The sequence below is a fragment of the Nothobranchius furzeri genome, chromosome 6, assembly GCF_043380555.1.
Source record: "Nothobranchius furzeri strain GRZ-AD chromosome 6, NfurGRZ-RIMD1, whole genome shotgun sequence".
Taxonomy (NCBI): Eukaryota; Metazoa; Chordata; class Actinopteri; order Cyprinodontiformes; family Nothobranchiidae; genus Nothobranchius; species Nothobranchius furzeri.
The window spans coordinates 80068247-80090790 of NC_091746.1; the positions used below are offsets into that span (position 1 = coordinate 80068247).

A 22544-nucleotide genomic window follows, 5' to 3' on the forward strand; every position below is an offset into this window, starting at 1 on the left:
AAGAATAAAAGTAACATTAATGGTGCAAAAGGCATAAACAAAAAATATATATATAATATTAAGTATTTTTTCATTTTAGGTTTATGTGCTGTCATCACCTCTGAACTGAAGCCAAATCCAAAGTAAAGATGTTCACTGGGTGAAAAAAAAAGGTGTAAAAGGGATGTAAGTTAAAACTAACTGCTAACTCCAACAGACAAGTACCTTGAATATATTTTTTTAAATCCTAAATGTTGGGTTGTCATGTTATTAATAGCCTCATACTCTTAAGCCAGGTGTGTCCAAAGTGCGGCCCTCGGAGGGATTTTGCGTGGCCTTCACTAGCGTTTTTAGAATTGTGGAGTTAAGTCTCTCCAGGAGGCTGTTGATGTAAATTCATATGTTGTAATATTTCAAGGTCAATTTTCACTGAATAAATAGTTTAGATGTTTTTGAGCAGAACAAATGAAAAATATAAAATGTTTGAAATCTTAAAAAAAAAAAATTATTTTTTCTGGCCCGTGACTGAGGAGTTTTAACTTCATGATTTTGGCCCTCATCCTGAAAATTTTGGACATCCCTGCCTTAAGTATTATTAGCTTCCACTCATTGTGCAAAGACTTCTGGAATCTTAAGCCTATTATACGTTTAGCAATCATGAAGAGTGAAATGAAGAATTTGATTTTACTAAGAGATTTTTGCTAAATTTTGAAAGTTTGTTTTGTTGAACATAAAAGTATTTCTATTTTTGTATGAAAAAGCTCATTAATGAGGAAATTATTTAGATATCATTACATTACTACCACCTTTTGTATAACCAGACGTTTGAAATGTAAACAAAAGAGGAACTTTAGGGATTATTTACAATGTGAAGAAATCCAATGAAAACCTAAAATGCAATGCAAGTGGCCTGAGATCAGTGTCCTATTTATGTCATGTAATAAAAATTGTTGAAGGGTTCAGAAGTGAGCTGACATGAAGGAGTTAATGTGAACAGGACATTGATTTCAATGCTGCCTTCTGCATTGTGATGTTTCATTACAGTTATAACTTAAGATTGAATTATTTTGTTTTGACTCATGAATTTCACAGACAAGTTGCACAGAAATATTTATTTTCATGTTATACTGTTGTGTAAACAATACTTGTAACAATGATTGATTTTGGTATTTTATTTTATGGAATAAATAAACCAAGTATAGTAAGCAATAATTGTGTGTGTATGTGTGTGTTTGTGTGTGTGTGTGTGTGTGTGTGTGTGCGTGCGTGTGTGTGTGCGTGTGTGTGTGTGTGTGTGTGTCAGTCAGTCATGCAATAATTAATGCAGAATGCTGCTGATTTTTAAACTTTCAGCTACATAAAGATGCAGGTAACACTTGCGGGCACCAGGGGGCAAAATATACCATATTTTTAAATTATATGTGATTGAATTCATAAAAAATATTTCGCAGTTTTTTATGTTATTTTTGTGTAAATTTAGAAACTTTTGAAGCACATAATAAAAACTGCATGTTTAATTAATTACGGCACATTTTGAGGTGAGACATGATGATGGTGATGATAATTATGTCTTCTTTCAAACTATTTAATTACATGTTTCAAAATGAACTGAAATACCATTATAAAAAAAGCAGTAGTATGTTTTATTTAAAAAGAAAATGAAGAAACAAATGTACCACTAATAATAATAATAATAATAATAACAATTTTCATATGATTTAAAATAACATCCTAATATGTTTTCTGTTTGGCTTTAGTTTTATAAAGGTTAATACTTTTTTTTTTTTTTGCTATATTCGTCGATATTGTTTTTCAAACTAGTAAGAAAGTTGGTAAATTTGTTTATAAAATATGTAAAAGATCATTTGGGAAAGGAGAAAGGAAGTCCCGCCCCATCGAACCGCTCTACGCTCTGATTGGTTGGCTGAGACGTCAGCCAGCTAACAGCCATGTCTGTGCTGTGGTCCGCTGGAAGCTCCTAGGTGGATTTATCTCGCCGTCAGATCTTTGTTGATCCTGAAAGCTGGTGTGTTTTGGAGGAAGCCGACAGCCTGATCGCGTCTCCGCCGCGAAGCAGAAGGATGCCGAACAGAACAGCTGATGGCGAGACTGTCGAGCCATAAAAAGAGCATCGGCGGGTGTTTCCACTGCCACTTTGTTTGAAAATAAGAGACGCGTCGATGTGATTCCTCTCCGTCGTTTGGATTTCGTTTAAACTCAAAAATCCGCCCAGATGATGTCGGGAAAGCATTTCAAGGCTCAGGAAGTGAGCTGCTGCATCAAGTATTTCATATTCGGCTTTAACATCATATTCTGGGTGAGTGTGTTCGCTGATCAGTGTGACTTCGCATCGTTACTTTTGACACAGGATGTGGGTTCGTTCTTTGTTTTTGGGTGTCATTTCATGTGCAGCCTGCTCTCGGCTCTGCGTGTGCACTTGCGGTCTCTGCTGTCACCCACCAGCGCGCTGCTTTGCGTTATTCGGAGCCTTGTGAGGTTTGAGCAGAAAAACTGATCTCAGAACGGCTTCGTTGCTTTTTACAGTGAGCAGCGGCGTGAAACCGCTGCAGAGGAAAACAAACACCTCCTGTTGTCGCGCCTGGACCCCACAGATGCTCAACTACACAAGGCTGCGGGCCTCCAGTCTGAGATGTAAACACCCCCTGGTGGTGTGTTGTTTCCCTGATCACACTCAAGAAGGATTGGGCTTATTTTTGATCTATTATGTGATCAGACAAGGATATTTGAAATAATGGTGCTAGCTGACATTAAATATTCTATTTATTGATCATTAATCTCAATGAAATGAAATGTTCCAGTTGTCTATAAACAAGAGTCTAGGCCCCTTTTCAGTTATCCTGCATTGGTGTAAAATGACACTGATGATCATAGAGAAGTCATCTATTAAAATACAAAATAAAAAACACCGTCTTTCTTTTGATGCGTGTTGCTTGCTTGTTCAATAGTCGGATCAGAAACCCCTAGATCTTTCTCCCTCTTTCATCTTACATGACAGAGAAGAATCCTCAAGCCATTTGTGAAATATAACCATTCCATTGAGTCTTGTTCTGCCTAAAGGTTAGTGGGAGTTATCTGAGAAACTTCTCCAAAGACAGTGCCCAGAAGGTTCCCTTACTTGGTGTCCATGCCATCTCAACCTCCATGACAAAGGCCCAATCCCAATAATCGCACTTCCACCGTTGCCCCCTTTAAATGCTCGTTCCTGGCCAGGGGTACGATCGTCCCACGACCTAAGTGCGGAAGGTGACTATGCCCTATTTGCACCCTTGATCCGCACTTTGTCCAAGTCTACATGGACGCAGACTTTGTGCATGGGTATTACCCACAATTTATTGCTGCGTGTGACTTTTGAGAAGAAGGCAGAGCAAAGGCTCAAGTGCCTTCTCTGAAAATACGCATTTTCAAATGAAAGAAGTTCATTTTAAGACAATTAATGATATTTATTCGAGCTCTGAATGTTTTAAACTAAGATTTAATGTTAATAGCAATGAATTTAAAGTTAGTCAAATAGTTATTTGTTTGAAAGTTGTTAAAAAGCTCAAACAGTGATCGACATCCCATCATGCGCTGTGGTCGATGACGCAATGCTCTTTGTCCCAATTCAGCACACTTGTGTACTGCGCACTCAAAGCCTTACTGCGCTCCTCCTCTATGTGCACTTCCCAGAAGGGAATAGGGCGCAGTGTGAGTATTGGGATTGGCCCTATGTCTGAGCTCCTCACTTTATCCCAAAGGGTGGGCCCAGCCGCTCTGCTTCAGATAGAGCTCAAGTTAGCGTCAGCGTTTGAGAATAACCACTTAATACGTTCCAAGGACCCCAGAAGCAATGTTGTTCATGGTAGTGTTCTTTTGGTCTTTTTCATTTGGCCCTGATTGATGGGCAATTCAATTATCTGTTTCATGTAAACAAGACCAGAAGTCTCACAAACCTCACCTGAGCCAGGCCTACTTGGGTATTGCTCTACAGCTAGGTTGGGTAGAGTCGCGTTAAACATACATGGTCTAACTGGGATTGGCTTTAGTGAAATTACAACAATTTAGTTGTTTAGTTAAAGTCTCTTTTCGAAGTATTTCTCTCATCCGATGGCACCATCTAGTGGCTGATTATCACACACAGGGTTTCCCCCAGCGCTTATAAGCCTGGCGGCCCACCAGGCTTTGCTTGCCCAAGAGGCGGGGTGCCCCGCCCCCCTCCCCGACCCTACCGTGTCCGCTGACACGAACGGCGCAACGAAATTAGAGCCCTCCATCAGCTGATACTGGTGAGAACCAGCAGCGGAACATGTGCAACCACCCTAACCCCTAGTGATGTGTCGGTCGCGAACGAACCGGCTCTAAGAGCCGGCTCTTTGAAGTGAACGACGGGAGCCGGCTCGTCATTGGGAGCCGTCCCTTCCCCTCCCCCCTCCCCCCTGCCCCGGTGAAAGCCACAGGCGATTGGTCAACATGTGTGTAACTGTGTGTCCAGACTGTCCACACACAGAGCAGTAGGGGGCGGGGAAGAGGGAGGATCATACTCAGACAGACACACAGCAGAGCACATGTGGGAGGAGGGAGACGAGAGGGAATGAGGAGGAGGAAAAAGGCGAGTAAGAGGGAGGAGAGTGCGACGAAGACAGTGAGAAAATGAGCGCCAGCAGTCAGAAAGTGGAGATTTCTTAAAGTGTTCAGTTATTAAATCCATAGAAATGATAAATATTTGATATATTGCCTTTTTTTTACATTAGTAAATTAATTTACATATAGTTTAGCATTATTTTGGTTATAAATGTACTCTACGCAACAGAAAATCTGAGGAGCCACTTGGGAGCCGAAAGAGCCGGCTCTTTTTGGTGAGCTGAGCCAAAAGAACCGGCTCTCTAAAAAGAGCCGGAATTCCCATCACTACTAACCCCCACCCCCGCTCCCACAGAGGAGCGCTGCCGGACGTGATTTTTTTCTCTCCCTAATAATAAAAACCATCATTTCAAAACTACATTTTGTGTTTACTTGTGTTATCTTTGACTAATGGTTAAATGTGTTTGATGATCAGAAACATTTTGTGTGACAAACATGCAAAAGAATAAGAAATCAGGAAGGGGGCAAATAGTTTTTCACACCACTGTATATGTTGTACTGCAGTTTTAATGAAAAGTAACGATAGGATGTTTCGACCACGCCAGTCATGTACTTTGAGATTTATCAGCTTGTAAAAGTTCAAAATTACCACGACTACACAACAGAAATCGGCACATCGCATATGTAACGTCACCACATAATCTCCTCTCCCCAAAGTAGCTGCTACTTACCAAATGACCAGATTATGGTGGTTCTTTCCTCCTGTGGGAAGCTTGCTGAACTTACAGCCCTTTTCCCTCAGTTTTCTCCATGTCTAGTTCGATGACGTCACTTTCATGAAGTGCATTTGTAGTCCTGGACTTATTTTCACACTAAACCTAAAATAGCGTTTCCCCCTGTTCGAAAATAAGCGCGTTCTTGGTATCAAAATGTGTCTTTAAAATTTTACTGACATCATATGTGAAATCCATGGCACAAAAGAAGCAGAATTAGAAAATAGCCTTTTTAGCCCCATTGACTTGCATTCATTTTTTCGTTCTTCCGGGGACCCGTGGTCCGGAAGTAGGTGGGCGTGACTTAGGCTCCCTATTGCAGGAAGCTCTGCGGGGCAGGGAGCGTGCTTAGCAGAAAAAAAAACTTACATTATGTCACAGTACATGATAAGACAATCACTTTTACGGATTTCTGAAAAATCATAGATTATTTCTGAAAGGGGAAAACTCCGGAAAGTAACTTTAAATCTTGTTTACTATTTTCAAGTGCAGACAGAACATAACGTTGTGTAACTCCTAATATTCTAGAGAGGTTGGGTTCCAAAAGAAAAGAAAATACACAAATGTTTACATGTAAATTCTTCCAAAAATTAGATACATGGCTTTTGAATATCGATATAATATTACAGGAAATAATATCACAATATATTGCCATATAGATATTTTCTTCAGTTCAATTCAAATTTAAAAATACTTTATTAATCCCAGAGGGAAATTGATTTACATCCCTGATTGCACATTTTCTTATGTTGGCTAACATTTTTTTTATTTCTTTGGTCCCTTACAGCAGGTGGACCCTGATTCAACCCAGATTAAAACATCTGCAGACATTCCTTCAGTGTTTTCAGGCTGTTTGAATCTGCTTTCTAATGGGGGAGCCTGGTGCTGATTCTGCAAACTGAGATGAGAAATGTTTAGTTACGCGCCACCACTAGGAAAGTCTCCATGTGCTTCTGTGTGATGGCGGCTCGTTGCAGTCAACACCAAATGTTTATCGTCTCTCGCCTTCTGTTTCTCAGTTCCTGGGAGTGACATTCCTTGGCATCGGGCTGTGGGCTTGGAGTGAAAAGGTGGGTGTTACATCTCTGTGAGGGGGAGATAGCAAAATAGGTGACTCTTTTTTTCTCGCTGACATTGCACACAATCAGCAGGTCGTTTCATTTCTCACTTAAATGCTGAAGTGAGTCTGAGCGAGTTTGATACTCTTTACTCATCATGATGCCGGGAAACACAGCAGGCCCTCTGAGATGTTCCTTGTTTCCATTCAAATCATTAAGAACCTTGATATTTGCTCATATTTTTTTATTCATTATTTGACAATTTACGGTAATTGATAAACTTCTAGACTATCATCCAGGTCATGTTTCAGAAGGATTTCATCTTTTGGATGGTTGATTTATAATTTTTCAGTTAATAAATAAACAAGCTTAATATTAATAATGTAAGAAACTACAATACACTGAAATTTTTCAATATTTTGAGTTCAGAATCAGGTTTTATTGCCATATGTGTGAGAAATCACAGCATTAGGAAATTACTGGGTGCAAATAGAAAGATAAAAGGTACTGATCAGAGCAGAACAGTTCAGGTACAAACACAACACGGGGTCATGTGACTGAAACCAAGCGACTGGAGTGGGCAGTCCTAGGATCATTCATGAGTCCAACAGCAGAGGGGAAGAAACTGTTCTTGTGGCGAGAGGTTCTGGTCCGAATGGATTGCAGCCTCCTGCCAGACGGGAGAGAGTCATAAAGACAGTCTAGGGTGACATGGGTCAGCTGTTCTCCGACCTTCACGCCTCAATGTACCGGAGGTGTACAGGTCCTGTATGGAGGGAAGTTGGCAGCCAATGATATTGAATGTTAATATACTAAATCAATATTTCAAAGCAATAAATTGTTTTTGTTGTTATATATATATATATATAAATTGTATATATATATATATATATATATATATATATACAATTTAGATGGAAACATTTACCGTATTTCTTTTGTGTGTTGCAATTCAAACCCCGACTGCTAGGTGGCAGCAGTTTTTACCGCCTTCCTTCAGACGGAACATCAAGATCACACGATAACACCAGATGTGTCTTAGAAGCATCTGACGTTCACTATCACAACATATCGAATTGTCTCCCCTGTTATGTGATATATATATATATATATATATATATATATATATATATATATATATATATATATATATATATACAAATATATATATATATATATTTGTATATATATATACAAATATATATATATATATATATATATTTGTATATATATATACAAATATATATATATATATATTTGTATATATATACAAATATATATATATATATATATATATATATATATATATATATACAAATATATATATATATATTTGTATATATATATACAAATATATATATATATATATATTGTATCACCAGATTCTGGCCAAAACACACTTCTACAAAATATGCGTCCCAAACTGCTCCTGTCTGTAAAACTCTACCATCTTTGCTATGCTGCCTTACCTCAGAACTCTTACAAGAATAATGCACCTTTTAAATAATTGGTTTACATTTTTTTAATGCAATGGAAAGAAAGAAACTGAACCTTAATAATACAGCTACTTACTTAGCTAATGTGTACTACTATAAAGCCTTGACCATACCCGATACTGAATGGATGTGGTCCAGCAGCTTTCGCATTGACCAAAAGTCTTTTGGGCCATTCCCATCTGTACCGGGTCGGCCCGGGCCGGGTAGCCCCAGTCGGCCCCAGCCTGGCCCGGTTGATTCCACACATCCTTGTCTTAAGCCCATGTGGGCTGATTCTACCCACCAATCAGATGCTTGCTCTAATGGAAGGTGTGAATTTGCTGTCAGCAGTGGGTGTGTTGGCCCTGGTCGGCCTGAAGCAGACCCCCTCGAGAAGAGGGCTGAGAATGAGCCTTGGTTGGCCCGGAAAAATACCAGGCCACCCAGATATGTAAACAACCTACGCTACCCGGCCCGGGCCGACCCAGTACAGATGGGAATGGCCCTTTGAGTCCATTCATCACATCAGCTGCGGTGCTGTGCAGGTATGTTTTTAAACATGTTTTGTCAAACTTCTAATCATCTCGAGCTCTTGTGGGAGCAGATATCCAGACACATTCAGCACACAAACCGCAGTTTGTGTGAATGGCAATTCGTCCGATACCCGTACGGAAAACAGACTTCATCCATTCCGCATTTGGTGTGAACAAGGCTTAAGTCATATATTGTGGGCTTTTTTAGAAGACATGCCATGCTGGCAAATCAGCATAATGCTACTGCCACAGTGTGTCTTATGAACTCACCGTGGCACCATGGCGTTGTGGGAATTTTGCGGCATATGTGCCGCCACACTTGGTAGTAATATTGCTGCAACACCGGAGGGAGGTGCAATGATCACAATGGGAGTTACTGCAGAGCTCTGGCCGGCAACTATATTGAAAATTTAAGTAAACACGGGGAGTAAGTTTAGCTTTTGTAAACAGAACCAACTGAGATGATAAACTGGAATGATGCAGAGCTCCAGGAGCTTCTCTCCGTTTGAGCTGGAGCTCAGATCACCAGAGACTGCACAGGGACTGTGGAGGACAGACACCTTTAGGAGCCGCTTGTCAAAAACGCTTAATGAGCACGGCCTCGATCGCAATAAAAAGCAAGTTAAATGGAAGTCTGCAGCAGTGCAAAGACTGCCCCATACCTGCTTCATACCGCCATTGTGTACTCTTGTATAAAGGACATGATTACGCCACATTACCGCCATGCTCTGACCGTTAACAAATGGCCTACGGCTCCCTGATGCCAGCTCCGATGTTTGCGGCAAACTGGCGGCATTGTTTTGTGAAAAGAGCTTGTTTTTGCAGATAATTACTTGATTTCATGTGCTTAATTATGTTTTAATGTAGGGCTGGGTGATACGGTCCCAAATCAAAATCACAACTTATCGAGCATTTCGCCTAAATAAAGATAAATGGATGATAACTACCAGTACAGCAGCACCTGGAGGGAGTGGCGGCAATGGTAGATTTGGCCGAGAAAAAGCCTGTTCCCACAAAAATCATTCAACAACCCTTTGGCATAATTTGGGGTTTGGTCGCTCCTACCGGCTTCCGCTGACCACTACCTGCTAAATGGCCTACTGCTCCAACATTTGAATCACCCTCCATTTTCTCACCATCTTTCCATTCTTGTTACAGACAAGATTGGTTAGAGTCATGTGACTACACAAGGTCACGTGACTCAACCCCATCCAGCAGTAGCTCGGCCTTTTAACCCTCCCACTGTCTTTATTGGTGACCCCATGAGGAAAGTTGACCATTGAGCAGGATTGATGGTTTATCCCTTGAGGTCCAAGTGGCAGGGGTGAGGTAGTGCTCACTCCTCAAGGGATAAACCTTCAACCCTGCTCAATGGTCAACTTTCCTCGCGAGGTCGCCCATAAAGACAGTGGGAGGGTTAAAGGATTAGAACATCAGCAACCTACATACCTTTTCATTTTTTTTAAAATACCTAGTATATTGACAAAGGCTAAATAATGTCAGTAAAGACACAAATTTTTGGTATTGATACATTTTCGGTCTATTGCCCACCTCTACTGTGAATAAAATCTAAAGCATCAACTCACCCAATGCAGGGTGTTCTCTCCAACATCTCGTCCATCACGGACCTGGGGGGCTTCGATCCTGTATGGCTTTTCCTCGTTGTGGGTGGTGTGATGTTCATCCTCGGTTTTGCTGGCTGCATTGGAGCTCTACGGGAGAACTCGTTCCTGCTTAAATTTGTATGTTCCCAACCGAGTCTCCTTTTTTTAAAAATGATTTTGCTTCATAAAGATGTACCAATTGAACAAAACCCTGGATGTTTTTGCCTTTCAGTTCTCCGTGTTCCTGGGAATCATCTTCTTTCTGGAGCTGACTGCAGGAGTCCTGGCCTTTGTCTTCAAAGACTGGATCAAGGACCAGCTTAAATTCTTCATCAACAACAACATTCGGGCCTACAGGGATGATATTGACCTGCAAAACCTGATAGATTTCACTCAGGAATATGTGAGTGCCATGTTTTTTTTTTAAAATAGTTTTCACCTATTCTGGTGTATTTCTTCGCTCTATATTAACATGCACGCTTTTAGTGGGAGTGCTGTGGAGCTTTTGGAGCTGACGACTGGAACTTGAACATCTACTTTAACTGCACCGATTCAAACCCGAGCCGTGAGAAATGTGGAGTGCCCTTTTCCTGCTGCACCAAAGATCCCGCGGTAGGTCTCCTTGTTCACTCCCAATATGGTCAAAACGAACTTTTTCTGCGAGTTTGTAACTTGTTTAACAGTTTGAGAGGATGCTGGGAAACTCTTCCCGGTGACACCGCTGCTTTATCTGCGCTATCCAGAAAGCCTCATGTCAATGTCAAATGTCATGGCTGCCGTCCAACAGGACATCCAGGCGTCAGTCGTCCCAGATTTTGCTGCCAGCGCAGCAGAGTGAGAGCGGATGGGTGGAGACCTTGAGCAATGCTGCTTTTCTTTTTTGTTGGCAGAAAAATTCCCTCAGAGCTGCTCATTGTGCACTAACGTGACCGCGCTTTACCGTAGGAAGTCATTCTAGTTTCTAGTTGCCAAGAGTATTTATTCTTTTTTTTTTTTTTTACTTGAGGACATTTTGTTCCTGTAAGATTTCCCTGAAGCACACTGAATTAAACAGTAGCTGCTGAATAACACACGTGGTCTGTTGTAATTCATGCATGAAGTAATTCATAAGGAAGTGCTGGCTACGCAGGTAACAGGTAGGTAGACTCTGAACAATAATAAAATCTAAACTATTAAGATTATTTAAGCGTACTTTTTATGACTGGATCTGGTTACACTTAAAATTTTTCATTTTAAAAGCAGAGGAATCTGCGTTTTACACTCTTCCAACAAAAAAAAGTGAAGGAATAAAAGGCAGCTTTATTTAAAAGCTTGGAAGCCATTTGTAAATGGTTGTGGGTGTGTTTTATAACGGAGCTATACATAGTAGCAGAGCTAGAGGAAGAACAAGGTTCCACTTCTTCTTCCCTTGACTAAAGGCCTGAAGATGTCGATGGTTGAAACTTAGTTTTTAACTTTATTAAATCACGCAAATCTTGTTTTTTTTATGAAAGCGGAACGTCTGCTGCATTCATGACACAGTTAGCTATTTTAAGAAGGCATTTTATAAAAACGAGTGAGTGTTGGAAACTAATAAACCATATTTTAATGGTTGTTCTAAAACTCGATAAATATCCTAGAAATAGGCTTCCTAATTGCATTTTTATTTACAGCATCGTGGCACTGTGTTGTTAAAAATGTAAACCTGAGACTTTCTGCAGGAGGACGTCATCAACACCCAGTGTGGATACGACATCCGGGCAAAAACGGTGAGTTGCAAATATAAAGGTACAACAAATGAGACGGCAGGTGAAAAAAGTGCTGTTTTGGGACTCTAAAGAGCTGCTCTGGATCTTTTTCTTAGCTTAATATGTCTGCATGAGGTTACCAGCCACTCCCTTTTCACAATATCCCTCTCTCAGGATTTTTCCCATTTCTTCAGTCCCCAGAAAACAGCAGCTGAGTCTCCTTCAGTGCCTAAGCTGGCAAGTGTGGTATTACTCATGCAGTAGCAATGCAGTGCAAGTGAAGCCTCCTCCCCCTATCATTAGCTCTGGCGGTTCTCCATGGTAGCTAAATGTAAGAAAAAAAGCTGTGTTTGTTTTCTTGGCTTTACATGTGAGCTGCAGAGCCTGAATGGGAGAACAGAGATGACTTTTTGTTAACATCTGAGGAACTTTAGAGGGATTTAACTATGAAGGAGGCCACAAGGTGGAAACAAAGTTGTTAAAATAACTCTCACTAAGCAAGGCTGCTTGTTTTTGAAGTAAAACTCCCAGAGTGTGTTTGATAGTAATACCAGTTGGACATGTGACTGTTTTGTTAGGACTCTGAGCAGAGAACCTTCATCTACATCAAAGGCTGTGTCCCGCAGTTTGAGAAGTGGCTCCAGGATAACCTAACCGTGGTGGCCGGCATCTTTATTGGAATCGCATTATTGCAGGTGCAAAAGCAGCTTTCCCATACATTCTTTCAGATATTTGCTTTAAGGTGTTTTTGTTCTTTTCTGCTTTTAGATTTTTGGCATCTGTTTAGCTCAGAACCTTGTGAGCGACATCGAAGCTGTGAGAGAAAGTTGGTGAGTGGTGTTTGTCTCAAGTAAGTTTGGGGAAACAATTTATTTTAGTTATGAAATCTTAAAGCAGAAATCTGGAGTTTTTTTGTCCGATGGCACCATCTAGAGGCAGCAAAAATGTATTTCAACGCCTCTCGTTTTTTTTTTAACTTTAATTATTGTAGGGCAATTCAATACACAGTCCAAACTGATACGTAACATGTTTAAAGAGTTACTGCACACCATCAGAAATTGTAACTCCAACCCTAGTCGAGATTTGAAAAATGCTGTGAAAGTGGGCGTTGCCAGGAAGCACAGAGGGACTTTTCGGACTTTTGAATTTTTATGCTCGTGATTGCCCCCTCAGGCCAAATGCATAACAGCAGCTTCAATAGTAGGCTCGTGCACGAGGCGCGCATGCCAGGGGCGTGTCCAGGGAGTGGCCTGGGGTGGCACATGCCACCCTTGGAATCTGATTGGCCACCCCAGGTGACACCACACTAATTTACCTTTAAATAGGCTTTTCATTGTCCACAAAAGGCTTGGGGGTAAAACAAAAAAGCATAACCATTGGTGCCACCCATGCACAAAGTTATGTCTCACCTGGGCCACCCCATTTTAAAAGATCTGGACACGCCACTGGCGCATGCTGTACGTGCACACTCCTTAACGAAAATAACAGAGTAGCATGGCCAAGTGTGGGGAATCTCCATCCTGGGAGGGAGGGGGAGTCGGAGGAGACTGTACCAATGACGTGAAATTGTTCCAGCCCCAGTCAATCACAAGTTTAAAATGCAGTAGCTGCTGTTCTGCCACAGGGGGCAGCACTAAGACATTTGTTTACCTAGATTCTAAATTTAATCAAGTTTACACAAACATGTAAAAAAAATGCACAAAACAGAAAGATTGCATTTGTAGTAGTGCTGATACGTATATGTTACAAATGGACACTGCCCTAATAATTTATAATTTCAAGCTTTAATTTAATCTAAATGCTGGGAAGTTGGCATTTTTAACATGGGAGTCAATGGACACTCGCTCCTTTCTGGATTCAGCCCCTAGTGGATGAGGGGGGAACTGCAAATTTTAGTTCTGTGTTGGTTTCACTTTCAGCAGGTGGAATTTGCTCTTTGGGCTAGAACCAGCAGACCATCAGGATACTGAACTGTTTGCTGACTACATTATATCACAGTACAGGGTAAAATCACCTTTGCAGACTTCTAAAAAAATATATAGTTCCTTAAAGGGACTTTTCGGACTTTTGAATTTTTATGCTCGCGATTGCCCCCTCAGGCCAAAAGCGTAACAGCAGCTTCAATAGTAGGCTCGTGCACGAGGCGCGCATGCTGTACGTGCACACTCTTTAACGAAAATAACAGCTGAGACAGTCCCGTGTGTGTGGCCCGGAGGACAGAAGAACACAGCAAATTAATAAAAATAATGTGCTTCTGTCTCTGCAGCTGCACTTTCTCGTCGGCCGGCCGAACGTGCAGTGTGTGTGTGTGTGTGTGTGTGTGTGCGTGCGTGCGTGCTTGTGTGTGTGTGGGGCCCGGAGGACAGAGGACAGGAGAATACGCAGCTAATTAAATTAAATAATTTGGTTCTGTATCTTTCTCTTCAGCACAGCCGACAAAGGTTTATGATGGGTCAGTCCTCCTGCATGCTCAGATCATTCCCTTCCCTTGCTTGAAAAATTGTTCCAAAATGAAAGTTGAACCCACATTTTTTTTATCCGTGAATTCAATGCCTTTCGGCAAGTCTCAAATAAAAATTTGGGCGTCTTATTACTGTAAAAAAATGATCATTGATGTAAAAAAGAAACTCCAAATAACACCCAGAATCGAACCCAGGTCTCCTACATGAGAGTCAGACATCTTACTAGGCGAGCTAAAGCACCAGTGACATTCATCGTAACTGTAACATTTATATCCTTGATGGCAGGTGAAACAACATCAATCCAACAAACGGTTTGGAGCGAAAATGGCTATTTTGTTGCTAATTTGCAGGAAATATCTAGAAGAAAGTTCTACAGAAAGTAGCTAAGGGTCCTCAGAAATGTAGCTAGGTTTGTCACTAGGCGTTAGGAACAGCGACAAAGTTGCTGAGTTGGCACTACCTCACTCTCTACTGCTAAAGCTACGGATAGCAAATGCTACGGGCTATGCCTGAGCGTGAACGCACATGAAGCAGCCTGCTCGACGCGAGAAACTCTCTTTTTCTGTGATTTTACAGAAAAAACAGACAATCACAGTAAAAATGCCAGGGCTCATTCTACAGGACCAGGGCATTGCAGGAGAATGAATGAAGAAGAAATTTATTATTTCTATTCATGTTTTGACTGTCAAACTTCCTTATAGTCCCCTTTAAAGGGGGGAAAACTCCAGATTGCTGCTTTACGACATTTTGACATAACCTTGGTTTCCCTGCTTTGCATAATTTCTTACTAATCTCTTTTTTTACTTATGTCATAACTTCATTGCTCTAATTTGATCATTTGTTTTGTATTTATGTGCAGTTTGTTTACCTAACAAACAGGAAGTTTTCAAAGACAAGAAGCATGCATCAGGTAACTGCTAAGAAATTTGAATAATCACACTATAGTATAAGTTAGTTTTCTGTAATGTGACATTTTGTGTTCACAGACTGTTTGGACTCTTAGCACCACCCGGACCATTTAATCTGCTGAGTTTCCAACATTAAGAGACTCATTCACATGTAAATAGTAAATTAAGAGGTGGTTTCAGCATTATTTCAAGGGAAAAGCCACCTATGAAATGTGGTGTACCTTTGATATAACACATAAAACCATTTCACAGTAAAATCAATTTCATTAAAAGCCTCATTGAGAAAATGAAGGTAAACAAGGGCGGACATGGTGAGATTCAAACAGACGGTGTAGATGTTTTGTAGTTAGTTCTATGGAAAGAAAGTTAACATTTTATATTTTTCCTGTTGTTGAACAGCCTCCGTTTGGAAACAGAACTGTGAATTTGGCAAAGTGAGATTATTCATTGCTAAAGTTAGCAACAAGGCTAGCTAGCGATAGCGCCTCTGGTTGAGTTTGTTACATTTCCAGCTGGATTATTTGTATATTTCTGCTGGAAAAACCATGTATCAAACACCATGATGGTTTATAAAGTATAAACTGTTTTATGAATCACTATGAAGTGTTACACTGCAGTATTTTTTAGGAGAGCAACATTAGCATTAGCCGTTTCTCCAAACTGAGGTCATTCACATAGCCACCTACAACAGGTAAGATGTTAGTCGTTTATGCCGTGTCTATTGAAAATCCTTTCAAAACATCTGAACTGTTTGCCATTTAAAAGAAATGAGATTTTAGCTTTAAAGGTTTGGCTGCAGCAGGTTTTTACAGCTGCGTGTTACAGCTCTGGAAATGCACTGCATGCCTGGCGCCTACTTTGGCTCTCCTAAAGATATTGAAGTCAGAATTTTGTATTATAGGTTTGATCATTTCCTGTCAGCTGGCTGGTACGCACTTTGTTCTATAAAGCTACTGAGATTGTGTGTAGATTTGTAGAAAATCACAATTACAGAAGCAAAAATAGTTGAGTTTTATGGAGCTAAACCGTGACAAGGAGACAGATGGGGTTGATTTTGTTATGTTGTGGTTTAAAGAGATCAAAGGTCAGCCCGAAGCACTTTAATCATTATTAAAGTGATGTAGGTCATTGCTGCCCATGACAGACTGTTGATATTTCCTGATGCAGTGCAACTCTCCCAGGTTTTGCACATTTAATCAGTGTTTTATTTTATTATTTAAAAATGTCTCTCATGCTTTCTGTGGTTAAATCTGCCTCTGATGTTAAAATGTCGTTAGCTAATGATGATTTGTTGGATTTCAAACAACGTTTTCAAGAGCCAAAACAAACTGCATGCATATTCTTTTAGTATCATTCAGTCAAACGTGGATAGAGGTCTCAGTCTAATCACGCTCTGCAGGCTCAGTCACCAGCAGGCTTTTATTCATTGAGATAGCGATCTTAGCTAGCGTCACAAAGATTTCAAGCCGCTGTTTACACTTTAAAGTCATTTCATATGAATGCAACGTTGGACCACGGTGGATATCCTTGTTTTCTTCCTTTGCAGCCAAATCTTCTGCCTCCACGATGGACTGAATTGAAAATCCTGATAGGTTCTTTACCGACTCACAATCAGAAAGTTTTATAAACCAGCGATGGTGTCGGATATCTTCATTATTTTCCGCGAATAGTTTTTTTATGATTGCACTCTGTCTCTTTCACCGCCTAGTGCCATATTTGTGATCACCTTAAACACCTACCTTCTGACTTTGTTTCACCTGTGCTTCTTATTCCTGTAAATAATGACAGTTAAAATAAAACGTAAGTAAACCTTCTTTTGAGGCTCTTTTACTGTGAATAAAATATGTACTTTTAACCCATAAACAGCACATAGATATCATTCTGTCACTTTTTTTTACTGTTTATTATTTTTACAGAAGTTATAAGTGCAAAAAAATAAGGTATTATAGGTAATTAAGAGTGTAAATGGCAACCAGCAACAGGATATTTTAAAGGGGAACTAGGCAGTCTTGGCTTGCTTTTAGGACCCCTAGTTTCCGTTTGTACACCTGAAAGCAAAACTTATCTCCTCACTGTGCCTTCGTCTTTTTAACACCTCAGTGTAACAGCTGAAACGTCCCCCCAGCCTTCCTTAGTGTCTACAAGAGTGATTATCACAAATCAGCTGTGATCATTATCTAAATCATGCAGAAAACATGCTGGAAGCACACTGTACTGTCAGGCATGTCAGCTCCACTTTTTCTAAGTCACAATACAGCATCCTGCCAGTCTGAATTTGCAAATGCGGTTTTCCGGCCACAGAGGGCGATAGGGGCTGGGCGGCCTTTCACTGTAAAGGGTCATTTTAGCACATGCTGGCTCAAGAATTAAAAATATGAAAAAAATGGCAAAGTATCCCTTTAAACTGAGACCGAACACTCGGCTCTCTCTTAAGATAAATAAACACATTTTTATAAAATATTTTTTACTTCTCTGAAATAGAGTTTGCAACCTGTACTAGTTTTAATTTCTTCAGATCGTTTATTTTTTTCAAGTGTCTCTCTGCTGCATTTTGTTCTTTTTCTGTGGTGCTTGGCAGCCTTCGGCAACAGTAATCTTGCCTTTTGTTCCAAAACGTTATCATGTAACTAAGGAACAACCGATTAAAAATAGCACTGAAGATTTCACCCATTTACAGCTGCATGTCAAATTCAATTCAAAGATTCTTTATTAATCCCAGAGGGAAATTAGAGCTGATACTTAAGTTAATAAAATAAAATTCCCGGCTCTTTTCCTTTAATCTAAAAGCTTTTGCTGGATGCTTCTGACCTTTTCACTGGTTGCTGGTTTTTCAGACACGTAATCATTTCTGGGGAGTTTTGGCTCTCGTGCTCTTGAATGGAGAGTTTCCCTCTCCTCCAGGAGGTTGGTCTCTCTGACCCTTACAGGTTTTGTGAAAGCAAATCTTGGTTCGCTCACCTCTAAAACGCCTCTCAAAAGGGATTCGCTGTGAACCAATCACTGCAAGTTTCCAGATTATTTGCATTTGAAATTTGATCCTGCCAAGGCTTAAAGCTGCTGGTTTTGGTCTCTTAAGTTTGACCAAAGGTCTCTTTTCCAGCCTGGAGCTCCATCATGCAAAGCCTCACGTTATCTGCATTCCTTCACAGGTGCTCGTTTTCCTTAAATTTCTCTGAAGCCCATTGAGTCAAAGTGAGTCCATCAAAGACTTTTATTCTTCCCCTCATGTTTCATTTGGAGTCTAATTCATTCATGGAGCTGAAACACAAGGGTGTTTGTTACAAATAAGTTTTTTTAATTGCACTGAAAGCTGGAAATGAGCTAGAACAGGCAGGCTGTGGCTGTGGTTGTGTTGAAAGTTTAGAAACGACAGCTTAACGAGCAATAAATTAATAAGGGGGAGGTGATAAATGCAGGTGAGACAACGAGGAGCAGAACTGCTGTTAAAAAGGTAAAGAGAAGATGAAGATGAATTAAAAAATGGAAACTGCATTAAAACTAAAGCTGTGCAGTTAAACGGTTTTAAAGACAAAAGATGAAAATGAAGCAGTTACAAGCACGACTCATGTTTCAATAAATAAACATCATTAAGACATATTTGCAGCCATGGATGTAGTAGTGGGGGGGGGGGGGGCACGGGGGGGGGGTCTTTACAGTATGCTCTAATGGGAAACAGGTTTCAACACAAACGGCTGTTTTCTGCTTGGTCTTAGAGCTCAACCAGTGTCAATTTAATATAGCGTAATATTGTTTTTGGATGGTAAAAAGTGCAGGGGTCAAAACTTGATTTTGGAAAAAGTGTGTGTGTGGGGGGGGGGGGGGGGGGGGGGGGGGGGGGGGACCTGTCCCCCCTGTCCCCCCCCCCCCCCCCCCCCCCAAAAAATTACGTCCATGTTTGCAGCTTTATTTCTGTTAAACCACCAGATGAATGTTTTAAACGTGACTCTCCTTCCTCCTCTAGTGTTGGGAACAAAGACTGCAGCTAAATCTCCCACAGTGCAGCTGATGACGTAGAACGCTCACTATGGATCTGGAAAAGTTGCGTTTCAGTCCTGCAGCTTGTTTCACTCAGGAAAACAGACTTATGCCACTGCGCATCTTTACTCCTTAAATCTTCCCCGTCCTCTAAACAACACTGAAGGGATGATTGTAATGTACTGTTTTTTAAGCTTCACCTGTAAGATCAAGCACACTCTCTCCCCCTTCAGCATATCTCAGATAATAATTTGCAGTAGAGATAGCTAATGCTGATAAATCTTATCTGTGTGTCAGCTCTGACCTTTGGACCGATGCCTTGGTGTGTTTTCTGCATGGAATAAAAGCCAACATTCCCACTGATGTAATAACGTTCAGATTCAAGCCCGATTTCTTCATTTGGATCCCAGAATTACATCCTGATGGACACAAATCTCTCAAATTCTCTGGTCACCAATGAGGCCCTTTGATACATCAATCTGAGCTGATTTTGATGAGCTTGTCCTGACCTTTCTAACGCTATTAGTAATCCAACTCTGTGTAGCAAATGCACTGAGGTCCTGTCGGTCTTTGAGGGTCACTATCCTTCATGTTCTAGAGTTGTCAGCACTGGTGGAACACCAAGTGGTGATCATCTTTTGACGACAACTTTTGGATTCTATAATTAGTTTAATAACCTTCCCATTATTCAGTTGTAACATTTAAAATTAATACAAATTGTAGATAAAAAGGGTTTAATTAGTTGACAAAGCTTTTTTGTTAAAAAGCTTAAAGTGACAGTGTGTACTTTTCCTGGCGATAGGGGGCAGTAGATACCTAAATCGTTGCAAGCAAGCAGTATTTTTGTGTTGGAGTAAGACTTTACCAACGGATGCCCTTTAGGGTCAAAAAGACCTGGGTAGTGCAAACTTTAGCTAAATAACAAGCACATCAGACTCTCTTTCATCACTGGCAACAAGTGAAGAGGTAAATGTGTAACACAACATTTAAGAATGATGAAAGTTTTGTAACCATTTGTTACAAATCAGTAAATGCATTTTGTCCTCATGGGCTCCCGTAGAATCTAATATGGCATCGCCCGGAGACTTTTAGACCCTGGGTGTTTCTCAATGCTGGAACCTTGATGTCTTGGTCCCCGCTCCGGTTGCCTAGGAGATACGTCATCGGGAGCCGCCAAGACGTGTTCCAATCGGCTCCAATGTCCATGTTCTACCGAGGCGTGTGTTCTCCGTTTGTTAGCCGTTTAGCTAGCTGAGCAAGGATACACAGGAGGTGTCTTGCAGCCTAGCCTTGATCAAAAATCTCCCACAATACACTGTGGTATGTTCAAAAGGACGGCGGATCAGAAGCCGGCAGCTACTTCAGGGACAACTTTCAAGTTTAAAAGTAAGTCAACTAATTAAAAATGTTTTTTTAAATCCAAAGAAGTTATCTATTGTTGGTTTGTTGCTTATTAGTTGCAGCTTCGGTGGCTAGCGGGTAGTAGCTCGCTTTTATATATTACATTTAACAAATATATACACAATTAAAAAGTAAAAGGCTCGTTATATATTTATATTGAAACTAATACATATAAAATATAACGTCTTCCGTTCCAAGTGACGTTACGTGACTGCCATGTAAGCCGTGGTCACGTGATGCAAGTGTGTTCCATTTAACCGTTTTCTTTGACCAAGGAAGGACAGTGTCCTTGTAAGCAAGGCGCCTGGCCTCGCAAGGCCTTGGCATTGAGAAACACCCCCACTCCCATGCATTTTAGTCCTGATTTTTATGGTTATATGTTATGAAGCCACCAATATTTTTCAACAACTGGGCATCATTTTCATCAACATTTTGATGGATATTTCCAGAAATTAGTGATAAAAACAACTCACTCTCTTTAACAACCTAGGACGGCTCTGCTCCAGCACACCTGACTCCAATCAAAATGTGACTGAGACACTTTTCTGCAGATCACGAGGACCACCAGGTCCTGATCGACACTTGTTAGATCTGCAAGAAAAAATGTGTGGAGATGATTAAGCATGTTTAAAAATATATTTGAAGAAAATTAGCACCTATTTAACAGCTTTTGACTGAATTTTGGTTTGTTCTGGTTAATCTCTAAAATTAAAAATTTGGTGCAAAGTCCATTCATGTCAGTAATCCAACTTAGACTGAGAGACCATCTAAAGGCTCAGGAACCCTTTACATGCATTTTGGATTCATCAGCTGATTAGAGTGACACTCTGAGTCTAGAATATTCAACCTTATCACAATATTCTAATTGTCTGAGATTTTGCATTTAGAGTTTTTATAAACATTAAGACATAATCATCACAATTATAACAAACAAAGGCTTTGAAAATCTGTTACTTGTATGTAATGAGTCTATCTAATATATTCATTTCACTTTTGAAGTAGAATTACTGAAATAAATTAACTTTTTCGCCATATTCTAATTTTTCCAGTTTCACCTGTAGTCCTGACTCCTTCGATTGACTTGCATGGTGATGCTTTGGAAGTCTATTCTCAGATGTGGGAGGATCACGTCATCAAAGCATCTTTTAACTTGCACCTTTTTAGTTGCAGTTTTTTCCATTTTGTTTAAAAATAATATTTCTGTCTCATCTTAAACTTAATTTGTTGTTTTTTGTGACAACAGCTAAACTCTCACTATTTTCTGTTAAAGGATCATTAGATAAAGCAGCATACTTGCAACGCACACTGCCACCTACTGGTTCCTAAGGGGAGGTAACATTTGTCATCAGTAACCTGGTTTATTACAGCTTTTGTTGAGCTCTGTGATGCATTTGAAAATCTGGCAGATCTGAGTGAGCACTTCACTTTCAGATGCTGATGTTAAGATTAGCTTTTCTGAATGACGTGGTGACATGTCCACTACGAGCATCACCAAGTGATCTTTTATAAATACTGATTGTTAAAACAAATGAGAACGTGAGGCTTTGTCGAAGGTAAAGACTAGAAATGAATCTTCATTATGACGGGGACTTTGAATAAGTATCTGAAGTATGATTCTTGTAAATATAAACAATATATTTGTACATATAATATAAATTGCAATTAAAAAGCAGAAACAATTTGACTAAACTGATAAAATATGAATGAAATTTGGTAGAGCGGGTTGCTTCATGATCGGAGGGTCGTGGGATCGATTCCAGCTCCCACCAGAGGTATTCTGCTGTTGTGTCCTTGGGCAAGACACTTCACCCAACTTGCCCGTGTTAGTGGTGGTCAGAGGGGCCGACGGCGCCAAATGGCAGCCTCGCCTCTGTCAGCCCTCCCCAGGGCGGCTGTGGCTACATAGTAGCTTACCATCACTAGCAGTGTGTGAATGTAAGAGTTCACACAAGCGTCTTTGAGTGTCCTAATAAAGCGCTATATGAGTTCAATGATTATTATTATTATTATTATAAATGATGAAGTCATGTGAACATGTAGACTGAGAAGAGAACATGGAAAAGCTGTGATG

General features: G+C 40.3%; 1 protein-coding gene across 4 annotated transcripts; it reads left to right on the forward strand.

Moving 5' to 3' along the window:
- The first annotated feature begins 1977 nt into the window (after positions 1 to 1977).
- Positions 1978 to 19166, forward strand: LOC107375257 (tetraspanin-5). 4 transcript variants are annotated; one of them, XR_011520922.1, is made up of 11 exons: positions 1978 to 2296; positions 6350 to 6400; positions 9992 to 10138; positions 10233 to 10403; positions 10487 to 10612; positions 11701 to 11748; positions 12306 to 12422; positions 12496 to 12557; positions 15049 to 15099; positions 18247 to 18289; positions 19059 to 19074. XR_011520922.1 is itself a non-coding variant. In XM_070552591.1 (10 exons), exons 1-9 carry the CDS (start codon positions 2213 to 2215, stop codon positions 15059 to 15061), a joined length of 819 nt encoding a protein of 272 aa, XP_070408692.1. In that variant the 5' UTR covers positions 1978 to 2212; the 3' UTR covers positions 15062 to 15099; positions 19059 to 19166. The 4 variants fall into 4 exon arrangements, 2 of the variants coding, with proteins under 2 accessions (XP_070408692.1, XP_015799170.1); XR_001571678.3 differs by lacking the exons at positions 18247 to 18289; positions 19059 to 19074 and adding an exon at positions 15176 to 15345 and having other exon boundaries at positions 12496 to 12577; XM_070552591.1 differs by lacking the exon at positions 18247 to 18289 and having other exon boundaries at positions 19059 to 19166.
- The last annotated feature ends 3378 nt before the right edge of the window (positions 19167 to 22544 follow it).

Bases quoted from the DNA above. Each gene is read 5' to 3' on its own strand.
- LOC107375257 (XM_070552591.1), top strand. From the start codon at position 2,213: ATGATGTCGGGAAAGCATTTCAAGGCTCAGGAAGTGAGCTGCTGCATC. The intron at 10,613-11,700 runs GTAGGTCTCCTT...GACTTTCTGCAG, and splicing joins GCTGCACCAAAGATCCCGCG to GAGGACGTCATCAACACCCA. The intron at 11,749-12,305 runs GTGAGTTGCAAA...CTGTTTTGTTAG, and splicing joins ACGACATCCGGGCAAAAACG to GACTCTGAGCAGAGAACCTT.